Below are 20578 nucleotides of genomic sequence, written 5' to 3'. Positions count from 1 at the left end.
GCAGCCATATTGAAACAGTCATGCGGCCTGTCCTGAAGAAAGATGATTAGAAATGATGACTTAAGTAGACACATTTAAGTAACTACAAGTCTGTGTGCCGCCTGAAACTACACACTTGGCATTTATCAGGATTTATGGTTGCCAATATTCACTTATGTATTGTTTTGCTTATTGTTATTATTTTATTAATATTATCAATAATACATTTTTTCCAAGTTGTAACTTCACTCCAGTTTGTCCTTTTACTATATGTAATTGCCTAAAGGTTATACATGTAGAAGGGAAGCTGGGAAGAGGTTATAAAGTACAACATACAATGGCTTATAAATAGTGGTAAGTCTATGGGATTTGAGGAATTCTGATAAAGTCTATACAATAAAAGAATACAAAAGGGGAAAGCAGAGTAATATAGAGGTCTACAAAGACAAAACAGTGTATTTATTCAGTGAAAAAACATTATTCCTATTTTTTAGTGAGTTAATGTAAAACTTTTTTTTATATTTTTTTTATTTCAGAGTCCACAAGAATTATTCCAAAACAGGGATGTCCATGATGGTTTGCCTCATGTGAACAATTTGACCTCACCAAATAGCAGATTGTTAGCATCCACCACGAGCCAGTATGGAATTAAGCTTTTGATGCCATCATCTGTTACCCAACAGACACCCTCATTTATTCCACTGGAAAAGCTTTTAGAAAGAAAAAGTGGTTTACAGTTGCTTAAACCTGAGCCTGCTCATCAGCTTATGTCATTTGCTGGCTCCTCAGTGAAAGTGCCTCCACCCTGGCACTCTGTTTATCCTCCCTCAAAACCTCGAGAAGTTTGGGTCCAGTCAGTTCAGACAGAGCATCCTGTCTGGAGTAAACCATTTGGAGATGATTCTGTGCCTCTACACTTGAAGGAAAAATTTTGTGACACTGATTCCTTGAAGAAGAATAACGAAGAGAAGGCCAAGTGGGCAGATATTGTAACTAAGGGAACACCTAAATACTTCCATCTGAAACAATACACAGATAGTGCTGAACAAATGAGTTCTGGTCCAAGTCAGGAGGCAGATAGGGAGTATAGTTATCCAACTGTCTCTCAACTTCGGCATCGTTTTCTTGATTTCTCTTCTCAACAGCTTCCTCTGCTACACCTTCGTCCTGCACAACATTTGCCTTCAAGACAATCTGTCTTTCCACCCATTCAAGTAGCTACCCACAGCACATGGAGAATACCACCTGCTTCTCAAGTCACTACAAGTATTTATTTACCTAATATACAGTCTCTTCAACCAAGACTACCTATGGGAAGTGAGGTAAATATTTGTGTTTGGTCTAAAATATTTTGAGTAACATTTGCACCACATTAACTTCTTAAGGAATATATTAAAATAACCATGTTTAATATTTGTAGTCTGATTCAAAGTGTTAACATCTACACTCCCTATTTTTCTTTAATGTTTCTGTCCTTGTTTAGAAATAACAATATCAGAGGTACCTGTTTTGTTAAATTAAACCAGCAAAGCGTTTCGATTTGACAAATGTTACAAAATTACAATTTTGACTCGATCAAGCCAACTGGCACTAGAAAACACATCAATCCTATTCATGTAATTACTCCAAAATAACATTAAGTCACAGTCAAAAGTTTTAAAGCTTCCCAAAGTACTACTGTTAACCATAATACTTCATAACTTATTCCATGTATGAATAAAAACTTTCTAATGCTTGTTCAAAATTTACACTGAAACATTTTTAATCAGTCTCCCGATGTTAATGTGGAATAAATAATTTTAAAATAACAACTAGCATCCACTGTACTAATTCTATTCTTAATTTTATACACTTCAATTTTGTCACCTTAATATGAGTTTGCTTAAACAGTTTCTTTAATCTTTCCTTATAACTCATACCTCGCAGTCCTCAAATCACCCTAGTTATTCTTCTCGGGACTTTCTATAGTGCTACTATGTCTTCTTTGTAATATGGAACCCAGAATGATGCACAGTACCCCAAATGATGTCTCACAAATGAATTATCCTGTATAGTGTAAATGTACTTGACTTGTACTTGATACATTGTGCTATATAATCCTGTTAGCCTTGGTTCTTCTCATAAGGTGTACTTTCAATTTTTAAATCTCCTTTTTTGTATTCATTTGTATCGTCTTGACTTTCTAAGTGTATTATTTCTCATTTATTTATGTTAGGTTTAATTTGCGTGTATTCTCTCGAGATCCTGCTGCAGTGGTTTGGTTGATCCTCGATTATCTGCCATTCCACTTGGTTAAGTTTGTAGATAATATCAAACTATCTTGCTGCTTATATTCTTACAAAAACTCATTTATCTAAATTAATGGAACAGTGATAACAGCACTGATACCTGCGGTATTTCACTTTTAATATTACCTAATTTAGAAAAAGTTCCCTGTACCATAATCCTTTTTCACCTTGTGTTTAAGCCAGTTTTGCTCTCATCTACATACTGTACCTTGAACTCTCATTTCCTTTAGTTTGATTATTAGCCTTATATATTTGCTTTGTGAAAATACAGGCAAATAATATCATGTCATTTGCTTTGTTGCCACTTCATAGAATTCTGTCATATCAATAAAACACTCTCCCAGGTAAAACCATGTTGACGTTTCACTTACACATCTGCCATTTGAGGTGCGAACCTTTCTTTAGTAATTGCTCAATTCATTTACTTGTTATATCTGTTGATCTTACTGGTACAGTGCATCCGGAAAGTATTCACAGCGCATCACTTCCACATTTTGTTATGTTACAGCGTTATTCCAAAATGGATTAAATTCATTTTTTCCCTCAGAATTCTACACGCAACACCCCATAATGACAACATGAAAAAAGTTTACTTGAGGTTTTTGCAAATTTCTTAAAAAAAAAAACAAAAAAAAACTGAGAAATCACATGTGAATAAGTATTCACAGCCTTTGCTCAGTACTTTGTCGATGCACCTTTGGCAGCAATTACAGCCGCAAGTCTTTTTGAATATGATGCCACAAACTTGGCACGCCTATCCCAGGCCAGTTTCATCAACTGTCAACTGTGGGACCTTACATAGACAGGTGTGTGCCTTTCCAAATCATGTCCAATCAACTGAATGTACCACAGGTCGACTCCAATAAAGCAGCAGAAACATCTCAAGGATGATCAGGGGAAACAGGATGCACCTGAGCTCAATTTTGAGCTTCATGGCAAAGGCTGTGAATACTTATGTACATGTGATTTCACAGTTTTTTATTTTTAATAAATTTGCAAAAACCTCAAGTAAACTTTTTTCACGTTGTCATGATGGGGTGTTGTGTGTAGAATTCTGAGGAGAAAAATGAATTTAATCCATTTTGGAATAAGGCTGTAACATAACAAAATGTGGAGACAGTGATGCGCTGTGAATACTTTTCAGATGCACTGTATATAATTACTTGAGGTTCAGATCTCTTTGTCTGGTCATTACATTCTCTTTTCTGTGTAGAGTTAGCACATTCACCATTTGTCTCCCACATGCCCAAAGATATACAGATTAAGTTAACTGGCGATTTGCCCTTTTGGGGATGTGCTTGTGTGTGTGTGTGTGTGTGAGTGGACCATGCAATGGACTAACTTCCTTTCCAGGCCTGTGTCCATGGCTACCAAGATAGTATAAATCTCTCGAATTTGTCAGAAAATGACACTGGTATATGGCGTGTACTGTTAAAAGGATATGTCACATTAGATGACTTTTCCAGTGATCACCTAATGTGACATACCCTATGGCTGAGCCTGAGATCAACTAGTCTACAACTAGTTGGAGGGTTGAGCTGTTTGCTTGTGAGAGTTAATAACCAATGAGTTTTCAACTGAAAGTACAATGCATAAAATGTAGCTATGAGAAACAAGGAACACCCATGTTTTGAACCTCACAAACAGAAGAGAGGCTTGTCTGTCTGATAACTTGTATGTACCATGGCAGAATGGAAAAAATAAATAAAGGGCAGACATTGCTGTTGAACGCTGCAGCTGTTAGCCTTTCATACAGCACTGGCTCTGTCAGGCAGCATGCTATTGGCTGTCAGAAAATGTGGTACTTGGTTGTTGTGACATAGATAGCAATTTTCAGTCATCTACTTTGACATGGTGCAGCAACAAGATCAAAGTCTGCAATCGGCAAGTCTGACATTACAAAAAGTCTTGAAATGAGGAAGAGAAGGCATCAGGTCCTCAAACTACACACAACAATGTAATTGTGTTCTTAAGCAGTGCATTTGGACCTTCACCTTCTTTTTTCGGTCCTGGTTAAATCCATTTTGCCCTCTGATCTACTCACAGTAGTAGACATCTTTTTGTGAAAACTTCAGTTTTTTTGTTGTTGTATTAAATAATCTTCATTTTGCAAAATAATTGGCTGTTTCATTTTGGTAGTTTTTGAACTTCCAACTAAACTTTAGGAATGACAGTGCCTGACACCCCAAGGAAAGATAATTTACTTGCTTTATTGAGCAAAATAACTGGGACCAGTTGTGCTCAGACAATTACAAAGTAATGACTGCTGAAAGTGGATCTTTGCACTCAATTAATTGTATTGTAAAGCAATGATTTGAAGCAGTAACAGACATTTGCAAAATTAGCAGTATCTTGGTTATATTTTAAATCGGTTTAATGGTTCCTTGATATAAAAGTATTAATTTATTTCAAAAACATTTTCTCTCTGTCTGTCTATATATATATATATATATATATATATATATATATATATATAATACAAATAATACAAAAGAGTACGCGGCACATTTTTTTTGCCCTAATTGTCAGGTGTACGCACCTTTGCCTCCTCTTACAGGGGCCGAATCCCAGACATCGGTGCCTGAGGCGAAGCCTCTAACATTGTGCCACTCCGGCTGGTTCGTTTACTTGACAGGGTGATGATCAGAGTATTACATTCATAGGTCTGAATCGCAATCTGATTATTATATAATAATAACATTTTATATAATGTTTATATAGTAGCAAAATTTCAAATATGTTTAATTTGTTATGTATTAGGTTATTTATACACTTTGTGTGCACTAAGGCAAATCATAAAACCCATTTCAGTGAACTACTGCTTAATTAATCCAAAATTAAATAGCAAGAATTAAACTTTTGTGTGTATTTCAGTGACTCTTGATTGCTGAGTACTTTGGAGCTTGGCTGCCACTAAAATATTCTGTTGTTTTTCTCCTTGTCCTTGTTTGCTGACTGTAAGCAACTATAATGATTCTTTCTGCTGTTGATAACTACCATGCTAGTATTTACTTTGACTCTAATTTGTATTTTTGGCTGTACTTAAACTGTTTAGGTTTTTAAAACTTTCCTTTGAGCTAGTGTCCCATATCCTAGTATTGTGTACACACTTGAGGTATGTATTCAATAAAGTACATAATTGTAATTGCCAAGCTCTGCTCAGAATTAGCTCAGTTCATGGTGAAATAATTGATAAAATAGGCAATCATAATTATTAATAATTGTATAATTATTTAAAACTGATCCACCCAGGGATCACAGTTGGTGATGCTTGTAAAGAAATCGCCATATGTGCATGCTCACCTGAACACTCATGTTTGTTAGTCTTCTGTTCTTTTGCTGAAAGCAAACTATTTCTTTTCATTCCAAGGTCATTCAGTTTGCACCACCTTTGCCATCTCATACACTCATCCCGCTTCAAGATCTGATTGCCTTTGAACAAAGCAAACTACCTCCGAGCACAAGCAAACACCGGCACAGTCAGTGGAAGCTCCTGAAAGGAGGGATTTCAGAACCTTCCAGAGAATCTAAAGAAGGTGGCTCAAAAAGGTAAGGAAACACATAAATGTTGATTTCAGAAATAATTTTAAAATAATGTTAAACAAAAGCTTTATGTAGTTTGTTTGACACTTCATAGTATCTTTGATGGCAGCACCCTGTTGAGGTATGCACCACTCTTTGTTTGGCAGTGTAAATATTTTACTCTCACATTCTGACCACTGGTGCAGTAAGTAGCTTGCTCAGGGTATTTTAATACAGCAAGCTAGAGTCTCCTTCTTGTAGTTCATGAAATGTCTGATAGGTTTAACTGGATGTTTATGGGCTCATTACAGTACGTCTGTACTTTCTTCCTGTGTAGTGTTTGTGTTGATTTGTAATTGTTCCTTTAAAAAAGGGAAAAATGGCGAAAGAAGCAATCTGAGCCGACAGAGGAGGAAGAAAAAGTCAGTGATAAGATCCAACCAAATGCTTCACATGTTGAAGTGAAAGAGGTAACTACGGTAATAATTTCACTTACAATTTTTAAGGCAAGTCGTTGGAAGGTATCTATTGTGTGCTTGGCCAGTTTTAAATGTAGCTATCTGTTTCTTGACATTCCTAATATAATTTCAGTTGGAGGGAGGTTGGCCTAATCCTGGAGGAGTTCATAGGGCAAATTTGTTTTTGGTGACAGACTATCTGGGAGAACAGTGATGGGCAATTCTGAGGTCTTATATATAATTTTAAGTGGTATTAAGGTTAGACCTCTAAGTCAAAGACATATTTTTCTCTTTAGATACTGTAATACAATAATGTACTTTGGATAATTGCCCTGTTAAAACACAATTTTCTTTTCTGGAGGGGAAAACATTTTCACCCTCTAACATTCTTTTACAGTGGGATGCAATGGTTTGGGCAACCTTGTTAATAGTCATTATTTTCCTGTATAAATCGTTGGTTGTTACGATAAAAAATGTCAGTTAAATATATCATATAGGAGACACACACAGTGATATTTGAGAAGTGAAATGAAGTTTATTGGATTTACAGAAAGTGTGCAATAATTGTTCAAACAAAATCAGGCAGGCGCATAAATTTGGGCAGCACAAAAAAGAAATGAAATCAATATTTAGTAGATCCGCCTTTTGCAGAAATTACAGCCTCTAAACGCTTCCTGTAGGTTCCAATGAGAGTCTGAATTGTGGTTGAAGGTATTTTGGACCATTCCTCTTTACAAAACATCTCTAGTTCATTCAGGTTTGATGGCTTCCGAGCATGGACAGCTCTCTTTAACTCACACCACAGATTTTCAATTATATTCAGGTCTGGGGACTGAGATGGCCATTCCAGAACGTTGTACTTGTTCCTCTGCATGAATGCCTTAGTGGATTTTGAGCAGTGTTTCGGGTCGTTGTCTTGTTGAAAGATCCAGCCCCGGTGCAGCTTCAGCTTTGTCACTGATTCCTGGACATTGGTCTCCAGAATCTGCTGATACTGAGTGGAATCCATGCGTCCCTCAACTTTGACAAGATTCCCAGTCCCTGCACTGGCCACACAGCCCCACAGCATGATGGAACCACCACCATATTTTACTGTAGGTAGCAGGTGTTTTTCTTGGAATGCTGTGTTCTTTTTCCTCCATGCATAACACCCCTTGTTATGCCCAAATAACTCAATTTTAGTTTCATCAGTCCATAGCACCTTATTCCAAAATGAAGCTGGCTTGTCCAAATGAGCTTGAGCATACCTCAAGCGGCTCTGTTTGTGGGTGGAGAAAAGGCTTCCTCTGCATCACTCTCGCATACAGCATCTCCTTGTGTAAAGTGCGCCGAATGGTTGAATGATGCACAGTGACTCCATCTGCTGCAAGATGATGTTGTAGGTCTTTGGTGCTGGTCTGTGGGTTGACTCTGACTGTTCTCACCATTCGTCGCTTCTGTCTATCCGAAATCTTTCTTGGTCTGCCACTTCGAGCCTTAACTTGAACTGAGCCTGTGGTCTTCCATTTCCTCAGTATGTTCCTAACTGTGGAAACAGACAGCTTAAATCTCTGGGACAGCTTTCTGTATCCTTCCCCTAAACCATGATGGTGAACAATCTTTGTCTTCCGGTCATTTGAGAGTTGTTTTGTGACCCCCATGTTGCTACTCTTCAGAGAAAATTAAAGGAGGAGGGAAACTTACAATTGACCCCCTTAAATACTCTTTCTCATTATAGGATTCACCTGTGTATGTAGGTCAGGGGTCACTGAGCTTACCAAGCCAATAATTAGTTCTAAAAGTTTTGGAATCAATAAAATGACAACGGTGCCCAAATTTATGCATCTGCCTGATTTTGTTTGAACAATTATTGCACACTTTCTGTAAATCAATAAACTTCATTTCACTTCTCAAATATCACTGTGTGTGTCTCCTATATGATATATTTAACTGACATTTTTTATTGTAACAACCAACGATTTATACAGGAAAATAATGACTATTAGCAAGGTTGCCCAAACTTTTGCATCCCACTGTATGTATTTTTTGGCAAAGATGACAAGATCTTATTACCTGCTGCGTTTTCAAAACTCTTAATGTTTTTTAGGGTTGAAAATACCAGGGTAGTGCGGGCAAAATGTGAAATTGCAGACTAATATATATAATACTACTATACTATTAATACTATATACTAATATAGTAATATATGAATATTTAAACAGAAACTTAGTAGTGTGAACAGAGTCCAGGATGCATTGTTATCTTCATTTTAAAGCTTTAAACAAATTGGGACCATACATTTTCATCTAAAACAGGTTATGATATTAATTTCTAACAAAGGTGGAGTCTATTAAAAATGTTGTATCAAGTACAAAAGGGAGGAATAGTTTTTAAGTCTGATTTCTGTTTCTTATTTTAATGTTTTAAATTGTTGAAGTTTAACTCTAAACCTAATTATAATTAAACAATTAGTTGGGAACAGAAAATTACCCACTATTGAAATTTGTTTAAGTTGAAGAATTACTCTACTTGCTGTCATGTAATGAGATGCCAGGTCCATCTACTGTCTTGGAAATTCCTAATCATAATAGATTTTACAGCTGTATAAAATTCACAAAAATACATTTTGTTAATAACAAAAATAACATATATAACATAATCTTGTTAGGGTTTTTAATGTACATAAACCTGTTCACACTTAAGTTTATTTTTCTTAGTTTTAGTTTTTCTGTATACTATTACCTCCTCTTTTCCCTTTGGCTTGGTAGAAATTAAAAATGAGAGAGCAAGATTCAGTGAAGCAGTTTATGTGATGCTGTCTGCATTTTCATCTTGAATTATCTACACTGTTCCAATACAGTGTTTTAAAAGAAAAACTTTGTGCATTGATGTATACTAATCCACTGTAGTCCACCAAACATTTTTTTGTTTCATAAATAATTTTTTTATGTATAATTGATCCCTATAAAAAAGGCATGAGGTTTTAACAAAAAATAGAGTTCACAGCAGTCTGTCGGGAATTGAATTTGAAAAATTGCACAGTTTACAAAATTCTTGTTTTTCTTTTGCACTGTAGCAAGCAGAATGTGAACCTCAATCGCTTCAACCTGAACTGGGAGATGGCTTTATTTTTCCACCAGGTTAGTTATGAATAAATTGCAATACCAATTCATTTATTTCACTGGGTGTGTGTATTTATTCTCTTCTAAATTGATACAGCTCTATGCAGCTTCTGGTTTCATGTGTAATTTGCACAGTCTTATTTGCTTTAGGGTCATTTGATTCTTTGCTACATGATGGAAGCGTGCTTGCAGGACCTTTGCCCACCTCTGCTGAATTGCACTGTTTTGCTTCAACAAAGAAGAGTCCTGCAGATATAAGCCATGCAGCCACAAACACTGACCAGGGTACTACTATCTATGCTGAAACTCATCATATATGTATACAACCTTAAAATTTTTAGCTTAGAGTACTTTTTGATTATTAGTAAAACACAGTGCACGTAATAGTTATTATCCAAATATTTTTGAGCACTCACCATCATTTTTTATAGCTTATTGTTCATATGTCAAGTTCATCAGTAATTCTGTGATGAAGCTTGAGCTGAACACATTCCTATGGAGCCAGTCAGCCTAATATGCATGACTTTGGGATGTGCAAAAAATGTGGAAAATGCACAACTATTATACAGTGACTAGGCCAGGATTTCAAACCAGATCTCTGGAGATGTTATGCTGCAGTACTAACCAGTATGCCATTTTGCTTCAGCCATTCATCTCTGTAACTCGTCCTTGTTTTGTATGCATGCCAACAGAAAATAGTTATGTAATTCACACTTTAAGTGCACATTTTGCTAGAGGTATTGTTATTATCAGGTAATTTTATCCAGAAGTGAGTCAGCATTTTTCCTAAAACTTATTATCCATACTTGTGGCCCAACATCCTAGCTTGACCTCCCTTGGGACATGAGCCTGATGGGAAGATGCATATAAAGGAAGCCACTTAAGCAGCTTAGAAAAATCTTAATTGAAGAAGTACCTTATGTAATCTCTTTTAACAAATGGTTTTATTTAGTTTTAGTGAACTAAAATATACCACAGCTGATAAGTTGCACTGCACATCAAATGACTTTTACTGTAACAGTCTGGAGTGTTTTCTTTCCTTCTATCAGTTTACTTTGTGCTTAAATCTGCATAATCAAATTGTCTCAAGTCATGATTGCATCTCTGACTCTGCTGTTTGATTTGCTTACGTTCTGCGTCTAGCTGTTTCTTGCGCTGCTATTGGAATAAACACAGACCTTTTGACCTTGCAGAATGACCAACCAATTTGTAAGTGCACTTTTTAAAGTCCTCTGCTTAATGCTGTAACCAATTTTTGCATGATTTGTGTGTAGCTGTAAATCAAACTGCTTGTGCATTGGTTGTTATGAGTGAAACTGTACCTGCATAAACAGAAAATAGATAACAATGAAAGGTCACATAAATAAAGAGGGCAAGTTGAATGGAAAGGACACTGTCCTGGTCATAGAGGGGCAGTGGAAGCCCATGTTTACTTCAGCCAGTTGCTGGTTTTAAATGGAGTTCAGTTTCAATTAAACATCCTGCCATTTCACTCCTATACAGTTATTGAGTCAGTCTCAAACTTCTCAAGAGTTTTTGTTTATGATTTTGCTCTCACACTTTTGTTATGAAATATAGTGGTAATTAAAGACAATAATATTTGCACCCAAATCAATAAGATAACAAAATCAAGAAATGTTTGTTAATCTTTTGAAAGTGAATAACATCAAAGTGATTTTTTAGATTGATACGATGAAGGTGTACAGATAGAAATAACATCATGTTTAGATTTCCAGTTAAAAGCAGACATGCGATTCAACATCAGAGATACTGGGAGCCTTGGGATTAATGACAAGAGGGTTAATCTTCTTTTTACAGTGTCCAGCATATGTTTATAATGTCGTAGAATGCCTGGGAGGGAATGTTTAACTGTGGCCATCAGAACTGTAACTGTCTGATATTGTCTGTTATCAATGACTGTGCCTCCAAGACGGCTGTTGAAAGAAGTTTTTATTTTCTTCTCTCGCATGGCTCTTTTATAATTGATTTTATCATGCTCTGTTTTGTTTATATTAATTAGATTTGTCATAGCCAAGCTGTTACGTGTGTTTATGTGTATTAATTTTGTAAGATTCAGCTGTTTACTGTTATCATGTTATAGCTGAGCATTTTTGTAAGTTGTCTTAGGCTGTACTCTGTAAAGAGACTCATGCAAAAGTTACTTTAATTGAACTGGCTGTGGTATCACAGTCCTTTTCTATAGCAACGATGCCTATATTAAAAAAAATATTTCAGAACAACAAATTTGACAGCCGCAGATCTGGGGTGCCCCTGGACAAGTTTGGAAGCCTGGAATATGCAATAGATGTACAGTAGACATAATGTATGCTGCATTGTTAGTGATGCACTGCACCTTTCTTTTCATGGTTACTTTAAATTTTTTGATAGCTTTTGTTAAATGCATGTTCCTAGGAAACAAATATTGTTTATCACTAAGTTATTAATACCTTTATTACAAAATCCATTTTGTTATGTTATTTGTTTATCCATCCATCCATTATCCAACCTGCTGTATCCAAACTACAGGGTCACGGGGGTCTGCTGTGCTAATTTATACCCAGTAATTATCAAAAGACAGTTTATATTGAAATCAGACATTTTTTTCCTCTTAAGCCGTAAAATCATACAGAGATGCTGAAACTGTGACAGAGGAATCTTTAGCAAAATCTGCAGCAAGACCCATTACTTCACTAGAGGATGCAGGTAAGGTGTGGCTGAATGTCTCTTTAGTCACACTTCTTGTTTGTCCTTTTAGTATCATGGTTGGTTGGCTTGTAGTAATTTTAAATCACATACTGCAGTGCCCAAATCTAAAGTGACTACATGAGCATATCTGTTCTAGGTTGAACAAAAAGCCTAATGAAGAAAAACAGCACTGGCTCTGCCTGTAAACACATCAGACTTTTGTACACACTTCAGAACAAGAAGGACACAATTTGTTTAGGCGATGACAAACATGAGAATTCTGCAGAAATAAAGGCATTCACCACCTCATCAGTATGTTAGAGGACCAACTCATTGTAAATTTTGCAGTGAGAAAAGTACATGTCCTACAGTATAAAACCAAATCCATGTGACTTGTGTTTGAATTTACAGAAAACATAAAGTCACATATTTGAGGTTCATCCATCAATGAGCCTCCTATTTCAGAACTGAAGAAACCATATCATGTCCTGGCAGCATCAGGTGTATGGAAGAGACAAGCCCTGAATGGGACACCAATGCATTGGTGGGCACAATGAAACTCAAACACACACACACACACACACACTTTTCTTTAGAATGAGAAAAGAAAATCCAGGTAGGCATGGGGAGAACATGCACACTTCACATAGACAGCAACTGGGCCAAGATTTAAAACCAAGACGCTGGACGCATGAATAGCACTAGCCATCGTAACACCATGTGAAGTTCAGGTTTAGCTAACAAAAAAGAAACACTATTAGACATTCCACAATTGCATACACACTTAGAATAACTTTTGTATCAAATGTTTGAAATATAGCATTTGTATTGAATTTCCTGTTGAAAGACAGACCAAATAATTTTGTACCCTTTTATATTTTATTTTGATTTTTTTGTTCTGTCCTGTTTTTAAAACCATTGTCATGATATCTTTATGTATTGCATTCATTTATGCATTATTTTAATTTTAATTTTTTGCTTTGCCAGCAAATACCATGCTGCCTCCAGATGTTTTCCTCAGACTCAGATTTTCAGCAGAGCCTGAACAGAAACTTCTTCCTGAGAAAACGTTTGATCCTGTAATAGATCAGGTTAGTCTTCATGACTGTACAATACACATATAATCCTTGATTTAGTACCCATTATACACTTTCATCAGTTTAATTTAAGGTAATATAAAGTGCTGCTGTCATTATTTGCTTTATCGCAGGGTCTACATAGATAAGTAAAAATGGGGGGGGAGTTCTAAAAATAAGTGACCTTTTCATACAAAGTTATTGAAAATTGTGAGGGCTGAAAACAAATGAACTGTATGTCATGACCATAAAAGGTGTTACATAGCCTATTTGAACTTTTTCACATTGTATTGTTTTATAATTGATTGTGTTTACATGCAAACACAAAACTATGATAAGGTAAAAAATCTAGTTAAGACAGAAACCTAATTTCTTATGAACTCCCCTTATTTAGTTTTTCTTTGGCAAAACACTCCAATGTCCAGCATGAAGCCTCTTCTCCTAATGAGAAACATTGCTTTTAAAAATAACTTGGATTACTATTACTTACAAAAAAGCAACCACATATGTAATATAGTTTCCTTTTGATAAAATGTAATGCATTTTCTTCTTTCGTATGGAAAACTACGTATTTGACTGGCCAGCATTTGTTATTAAAACCTAAGCTCATATATGAACTTTCATGAAACTGACCAGAAACATAACCAAATGCGATAACTTTCCTATGTTTTGTAAATACTTTTTATATCCTCAAACTGAGCCACCGATGATACGCGGTATGAACATTGGCTGATGCATCATTCGATCGACACTGTGTCAGAATATCTATAGGATATTGCTGGATGAAAACTAAACAGACACTTTATTAATATATTTCTCTTACTGGATTACATGTAGTGTATTCTTTTTTGCATGGCGTCTTGCCTTTCAGCTTGTGCTCCTGGGATAATAATAGTGAAGGTATTTTTGCTTTAACAAAACAAGTATTACGTCAGTTTACTAATTATTTTAAAACGTAATTGGACTACTTAATTCGCATTACTTTTAACACGTTACTCTACTGCTCCCGACATTGAGTTGCTAAGCTTAGAAGGAATAATTGATTTAATCTGATTATGCTATATGTGTACGATTGTGTTTAAAAAAAAAAAAAATGGTTCTTTCAGGGAATTTTCATTGCTCTTACTGACTGGTACATTAAACCTTGGATTTGCTATCCATGTTCCTTTGTTTTTATTTAAAACCATATTCTCCAAATATAAGGTTTCTCTGAAATAGATTTATTTAGGCTGGACCCCAACCTAACACTTTTAATTGCATTCTGTTATTTATTTAATTATAACTAGGGGCTTCACCCCCTGCTTGCTTTGGTTTTCCGGATACACACTTGTAAGATTTTTTTTTTCTTTGAATTGTTGCTATTTCATTGGTTTCACTTTTATTTCAAAACTTCTGCAAAAACAATATTTAGAATCTTTCCTGTCCCAATATGCTGAATCTTTTAAATGAGGTCTGTGAGACTTGTGTTTAATGACTTTGTACCATAATTCAGGATAGGTTTCTCTGTTTGGAATTTCAGCACAGACAAAATGATCCACATCATCAGCAGTTAATACTTTTTTGGCAAAGTAACCAATAGAAGCATTTGAGTTAAACCCCGTTTTTGAAATTCTCTGACTTAAACTAATTTCCTTTTGTTTTTTGTCAGTGCGATCTGTGCTATTTTTTTTTGATACTGTAGCGACTGATGTAATAAAGTGTCACAAAAGTTCTACTTTAACAATCGCCTACTGCGTAAGCCCAAACACAACTTTCTAGCACCTTCTCCAACCCCTCCTCCCACGGGTGTCACCTCTCTGTTACCGCATCAATCAGCACCCAACTATCAGTTGTCTGCCCTCCCTCGAGCGGAACTAACAGTCACTTAAAATAAAAAAGGTTTCAGCTTGGCTGGGACGCTACAATACTTTTGCCTGTTACTGCTTTTAAATTCTGTACCTTTCTCTGCATATGTATCGCACCTTGGGTGTCTTTTCTCCGCGACGCACTTTCTTCTTTGCTAAAGGCACATGACTGAATGTTTTGCTAGCTGTCTTTGGTCTTATTTGATAACAAGGGCGTGTCTTGCAAGAATCTTATGTTCCATGGCCCAGTGAGACGCTCCTTTGCCAGTGTTTTTTGTCTCGCGGGTCTTTAAAATGTCTTTCGAGAACTTCCGAGATGATCACGTCTCGTTGCCTGGCTTTTACATTCCAGGATTTTCTTTTATATATATAGAGAGAAATTATGTGATTTTTTTTTTTTTATTCTGTCATTTTTTTTTTTAAAGAAGTCAGTGGAATTACTTTTATTCCATATTTATTGTAATACAAAAAATGTGAAAAGCAACTACTGTATTTGAATGAAATGTACTCCGTGGTCTCGTGACTTGAAGGCTGCACTAGGAATATAGTGAAAAAAGTTGCTATCTAAGATAATGATAATTGATGTCATCCTGAGGGTACTGCATCAGTCTTGCCTTTGTTCTGTCATAAATGTAATTTGTAGAGGCTTGAACCATAGTTCTCATGCTACAGACTTTGGTTGATAAAACGCATCCCCTTTTATGGTTGAAGACTTTTAGTAGCACACAAGTCCTGTTAAGGTACGGATTTAACAGAATTGTTTAGAAAACTAGTTGCATCTCCAACTCACATTCCACAGCAAGTAACTAAATTGCAGTTCGTACCAGTATCAGCTGTGCATATCATCTGATAACAAAGGTGGAAATCAGAGTTCAGCTGTCATCTTTGCAGACTCTTTTTAGACAAAAGGGACCATAATGGACATTTATTTTACACGTGTGACCTTGAACTGAATTTGCCTGGACAAAATAACGCTTCTATGAGCAGGCACTGGTTCTGTAACTGAAAGTGGCCTTGTTTCAATCATCAGAGGGTTGCACGGTGCTTCAAAACTAGCTTACTTCATTCTCTGAAACATGCTTACTTTCTGAAACCTGAAAGCATATGAGCCACTCTCTCTTTGCGGAGCTTAAAGCTGAGATCCATTCTGCCAAGACAAGCGCTGTGCCAGTGACTGAGTCCAGTCTGAGAAGACTGATAAGTAGTCATTACTTCAAGAAGGGAACTTCAGAGCCTAAGCTTCTGTGCCAGAACGTGTAATACTTTTCCATGCTAAGTTGCAGAGGACACAGCAAGGAGACTAACAACAGGCTAAGAAAAGAACAGCACACCAGGAACAAAGGGCCACATTACAAAGAGGAAGTGTGCACTCTAATGCAAGAAGAGACCTCCACTTGAACCCAGATAGACAACAGCAACATCACCCTTAAAAGACTTGGTCCCCAGTTACCCTAACATGCATGTCTTTGGTATGTGAATTAAACCAAGGACACTTCACCTAAGAGGCCACAGAGCTAACCATGCTTTATTAATTTACATTTAAACTTGCAATAGGTTGTCTGTATTTGTACATTTTACCAATCAAGCCAACACTTGCTGCCAGTATAGCTAACCTTATAACCCAACTGAAAGCAAACACTTGATATTATATGTTGTGATCCAGAATTCAGTTAAGTTTACTTGCTCTGTAATGGTTACAAATAATGTGTAAAGGTTTCTTTCTCTCAGTGTCCCCTTCACATGTCTTTGTGTATTCAGGGTCCTGCTGGCCGGCAGTTCATCAGTGTGATTGACATTGAAGATGCCAAGTTGCTGAATGATTTGCCTTCACCTCCAGCTTCAACTGCTTTAGTGCCTGATTTCAAGCTTGAGGTGTCAGATGTTGAGCTTAGTCCTTTGGATCCTTCTGTAACAAATGCAGTTCCTTCTGGCTTGTTCACCATAGATGACAAAGTTGATATCATACCTACTACATTTGAAGGTACTGCAGTTTTTACTTGAGCAACCTGTTCAAAAGTGTAAGAGATGCTGTTTTACGATGTTATTGGATCACCTGCAACATGCACCTAACATGAAAGGTAGCAACTCACCTCTTGGGTTTTTATCTTAATGTGGAATAGGAAGAAATCCTATCCAGCTATATATCTATCACATCTAACTTCATACCTATCTCACTGTTGGTATTGTACCCAGTATGTTCAGTCCTAATTACAGGCTGCTTTGCTGGTTGGGACTGTTTTTACTTTTACTTCTTTACTTTAGCTCAGTTGACCACCAGTAGAGCACTTTATAAAGCATCCTTTTTACCCCTAAGGGGCCACAACAAGAAAATGAATGACAAGCATGACACTCAGGTTGGTAGTAATAATCACAGAGAAGAACTTTAAGCTTTTACTTAAAAATTATATTCATTTGTATCAAAACCAACAGCAGCAAATATAAATAATACAAAGAATTATATAGCCTGGGTGGGTTCATGCAATCTTCGTTCAGTCACAGATAACATTTTCATGGTGGTTCAGTTCCTTGGTTACAAGTCATATATACTTAATCAAAAAAATGAAATCAATAGATTCCTTGCAAGAGAGAGCTCTTTTCTAAGTGTTCAGAATATTCACAGCAGATATAAAGTGTCCAGTTTTGCAACTGTGTTGAGCTCTTTACCAGAGTGTCAAAGAAGCTATTGAACTAGACACTTCACTTTTGCAACAAAGTACTGTGAACTCTTTCACAAGCAAAGTGACTTCCTGGTTTTCTTTCTTCTAGTAATGCAGCTAACATTTTTACAATTTCTCAAAACACAGAAATGTTACTAAATCCTTATCACACAAGTCCAGGGGAATCAAAACCTGCACTTTCTAACTAAGCAAAATGCTGTGAATCCTGCTTTGCGTTTCAGATTTCCCAGAATACACTGCAGTTCTGTTTGGTATGACAACATTTACAGGCTTTGGCCTCTTACTTGAAATCTGTCAGCTGCAAAGGTTAAAGCATGTCACATACAGATGCATATTAAAGTAACTTATACAAGCAGTGTGTTATTTGTGGTATCTATCCTTAGTGTTTATATTATAGAGTTAGATGTGATTTAGCAAGTTAATCCCTATATAACTGTGTGCTCTATAAAAGGCATATTAGATAATAAACTAGTGACCTATCAAGGTTGACTTCAGATTGGCACACTAAACATATAAATGGTGGTGGTGCAGAAAATGAAAATGAATCAACACCTGCCAGTATGAAAAGTGTAATGTGTGGGTTGAATTGTCAACCCAGAAATTACAGGTTAATTTTCATTGTGTTATTTGACTCTACTGCAAAGAAGATGTGCTAAACTTAATTTTCAGTTTATTTTACTTGATTAAAAACTGAATTGGTAAGAGGCAGATTTAAATAAATGATCTCACATAGTTTTATTTTGATTATTTTTAAGACTCTCCAATCTCCTCTACATTGCCAAAGACCAAACCAACTACTGTCCCAACAGGAGATGAAATAACCAAAAAGCTGTTTCTGCCGGAAGATCACTCGGTGAGGTTGTTGCCTCAGTCTTTAAGCCAATCTGTAGCTCAAAGACATTTTGCTGCAAAACTGTCAGAGATGGATGTCCAGCTGACTGCTTTGCAGAATATTGCAGAAAACATGGAGCTTGAGTTTTCTAACACTCGCTTGGTAAGATATTGATCTTGTTTCAGAAGCTCTAACAGTACCATCAGAATCTTTTTATATAAGGTATTTAATCTAAATAAAATGCTAAAATGCCAGAGATATGTATACATCTTGTCTCAGTACGCAGTGGATATGGACATATTTTGTGTTTTAGCTTTTATCCTTTACATGATATTCACAATTGTGCACATATTAATATGACATTCTGTAATTCGCTTTTACCTTCTCCCGACAGTTGGTGAACACAATCGAGAAGCTTGGCACTGCCATTAGCCCAGAGCCAGCAACACAAAGTCATTATGGCCAAGACAATTTTGCTGAAATCGCAGGTAGTTCAAGTTTTTCTTATATTTTTAAATTTTTCTGAAAAAATCAAAAAGAATCCCTGTATTTAATATACTGATAAATTCAGTGATGCCTATGAGTAACCAGGTTTTTGATTTGTTAACTCATTGCTAGTGGACAATAAAAACATGCATCCAACTGTCCATTAAAGTTTCCAGTGTTGTTCAGTGTCTTAGGGATGGACAAAATAAGTTCAGATCAAAATGATGGAGTACATAAGCAGGAAGGGTTGCAGGCCTAGTTTGGCTCTCATGTAGAATATGGCAATTGTTTTTTTTAATAACATTATTGTGGACTTCTTCACAGAATGTATATTTTCTGTTGCCACCATTTTAAGTTTGACCTTTGGAATAAATATAATTTTATTTAATGTTTACATTTGTTTTTATTAATGTTAATTTTTAAAACATATTTTAAAATGGGATAAAGTTTAGTGGAACCGAGTAACCTTTATTGAGTATGATCTTGAACTATACCCTGTTAGTGGGTGTGGATCCTTCACCCTGGTTTAGGCCATACATTAAAGGAATACTCTACCCAAAAATATTTTGTTTAGTATGTCACTTACCCCAGGTAGGTTGTAATGTTGGCCACAAAAAATGTTAAATATCATGTTTTCATCCAGATTAAATACTTTCATGTGCATTGACTGCTGTAGGGCTGCTTGATCAGAAACTCAAGTAAAGTGCACCTCCTCTGGGTTTAAATCATCATGAAGTAACAAAACCAGTACTAATTTTGTGCATACAATATAGATCAAACTGCTTGGAGGAGACTAACAATTCTTACATTCCTTTCTGTTTTAGAATTAAGGTTTTTTTTAGCTGTGTCCATCACTGAATCACATTTCTGGTTTATTTTTGGTCTTTTTCAGCATTCTCTCAGAATTCTTTTTATCAATTAGAAGATCTGATGGAAGAAAATGAGGAAAATCTATTCTTAGGCACTGATGTTGATCCTGTCGTTCCCGTAATTGCAAAAAGGAGCTCCTCGCCCTGCGTTATCCAAGACAAATTTGACGGTATGCTCAGTTTTGCACTGCTAAAAAGGCAATTTACTGTACATGAGAATTTAGAATATGAAATGTCTTCATGGTACACATATTGTAGTATAATGGTCAGTGTAGTGCATATGTTCCCTAAGTAGCCACCTTAGTCAGTACACCTACCCTTCCCATATCAAAGAGAGTATTACTGTATATGAACAATCATAATCATAAAAGTAACAAAAGACTTCATGTGTGGCATACAGCTCAGGAGGAGAATGTGCTAACAGCCAAAAACAACAAAGATGTCAAGAATGTTCGGGCCGATTTATACTTCACGCTCAGAACGCGTACACGCCCGCCTCATGGCTGCCACGCATTCCCAGCGTTCATTTCACGCGTCCTCTGAGCAGGTCCTCAGAATTTAACGCGACGCGTGCGCGAGTTGCAGTACCAGCAAAAAGTCGGGACGTGACGTCAGAGTCTCTGTTTACTATCTACATGTGACAGAATGTGACTGAACTGCTCATTCCACCTTATATATGTAGGTCAAAAAAAGGTTGCATGTTATCATATCCTTCTTCAATATCATATAACTGAAAACTTTAAGGTAAGCTGTGTTTTGT

At 36.2% G+C, this 20578-nt stretch overlaps 1 protein-coding gene across 10 annotated transcripts in view; it reads left to right on the top strand.

The window, feature by feature from the left end:
* Nucleotides 1-20578, top strand: part of cplane1 (ciliogenesis and planar polarity effector 1) — a 114098-nt gene that overhangs the window by 76072 nt on the left and 17448 nt on the right. For 3 of the 10 annotated variants that reach the window (XM_039750548.1, XM_039750547.1, XM_039750555.1), the window contains 12 exons: nt 516-1301; nt 5638-5816; nt 6163-6268; nt 9303-9366; nt 9484-9633; nt 10492-10557; nt 11962-12051; nt 13021-13124; nt 16712-16934; nt 18387-18625; nt 18858-18951; nt 19842-19988. In XM_039750548.1, the coding sequence (XP_039606482.1) occupies nt 516-1301; nt 5638-5816; nt 6163-6268; nt 9303-9366; nt 9484-9633; nt 10492-10557; nt 11962-12051; nt 13021-13124; nt 16712-16934; nt 18387-18625; nt 18858-18951; nt 19842-19988 (2248 nt within the window). The remainder of the gene's footprint in view (nt 1-515; nt 1302-5637; nt 5817-6162; nt 6269-9302; nt 9367-9483; nt 9634-10491; nt 10558-11961; nt 12052-13020; nt 13125-16711; nt 16935-18386; nt 18626-18857; nt 18952-19841; nt 19989-20578) is intronic. The other 7 variants (XM_039750550.1, XM_039750552.1, XM_039750551.1 and 4 more) reach the window with 7 other exon arrangements.

This window comes from Polypterus senegalus, chromosome 4 (genome assembly GCF_016835505.1).
Source record: "Polypterus senegalus isolate Bchr_013 chromosome 4, ASM1683550v1, whole genome shotgun sequence".
Classification (NCBI taxonomy): domain Eukaryota; kingdom Metazoa; phylum Chordata; class Cladistia; order Polypteriformes; family Polypteridae; genus Polypterus; species Polypterus senegalus.
The sequence above is the reverse complement of the archived record's forward strand: the minus strand, read 5'-3'. Positions and strand labels throughout refer to the sequence as shown.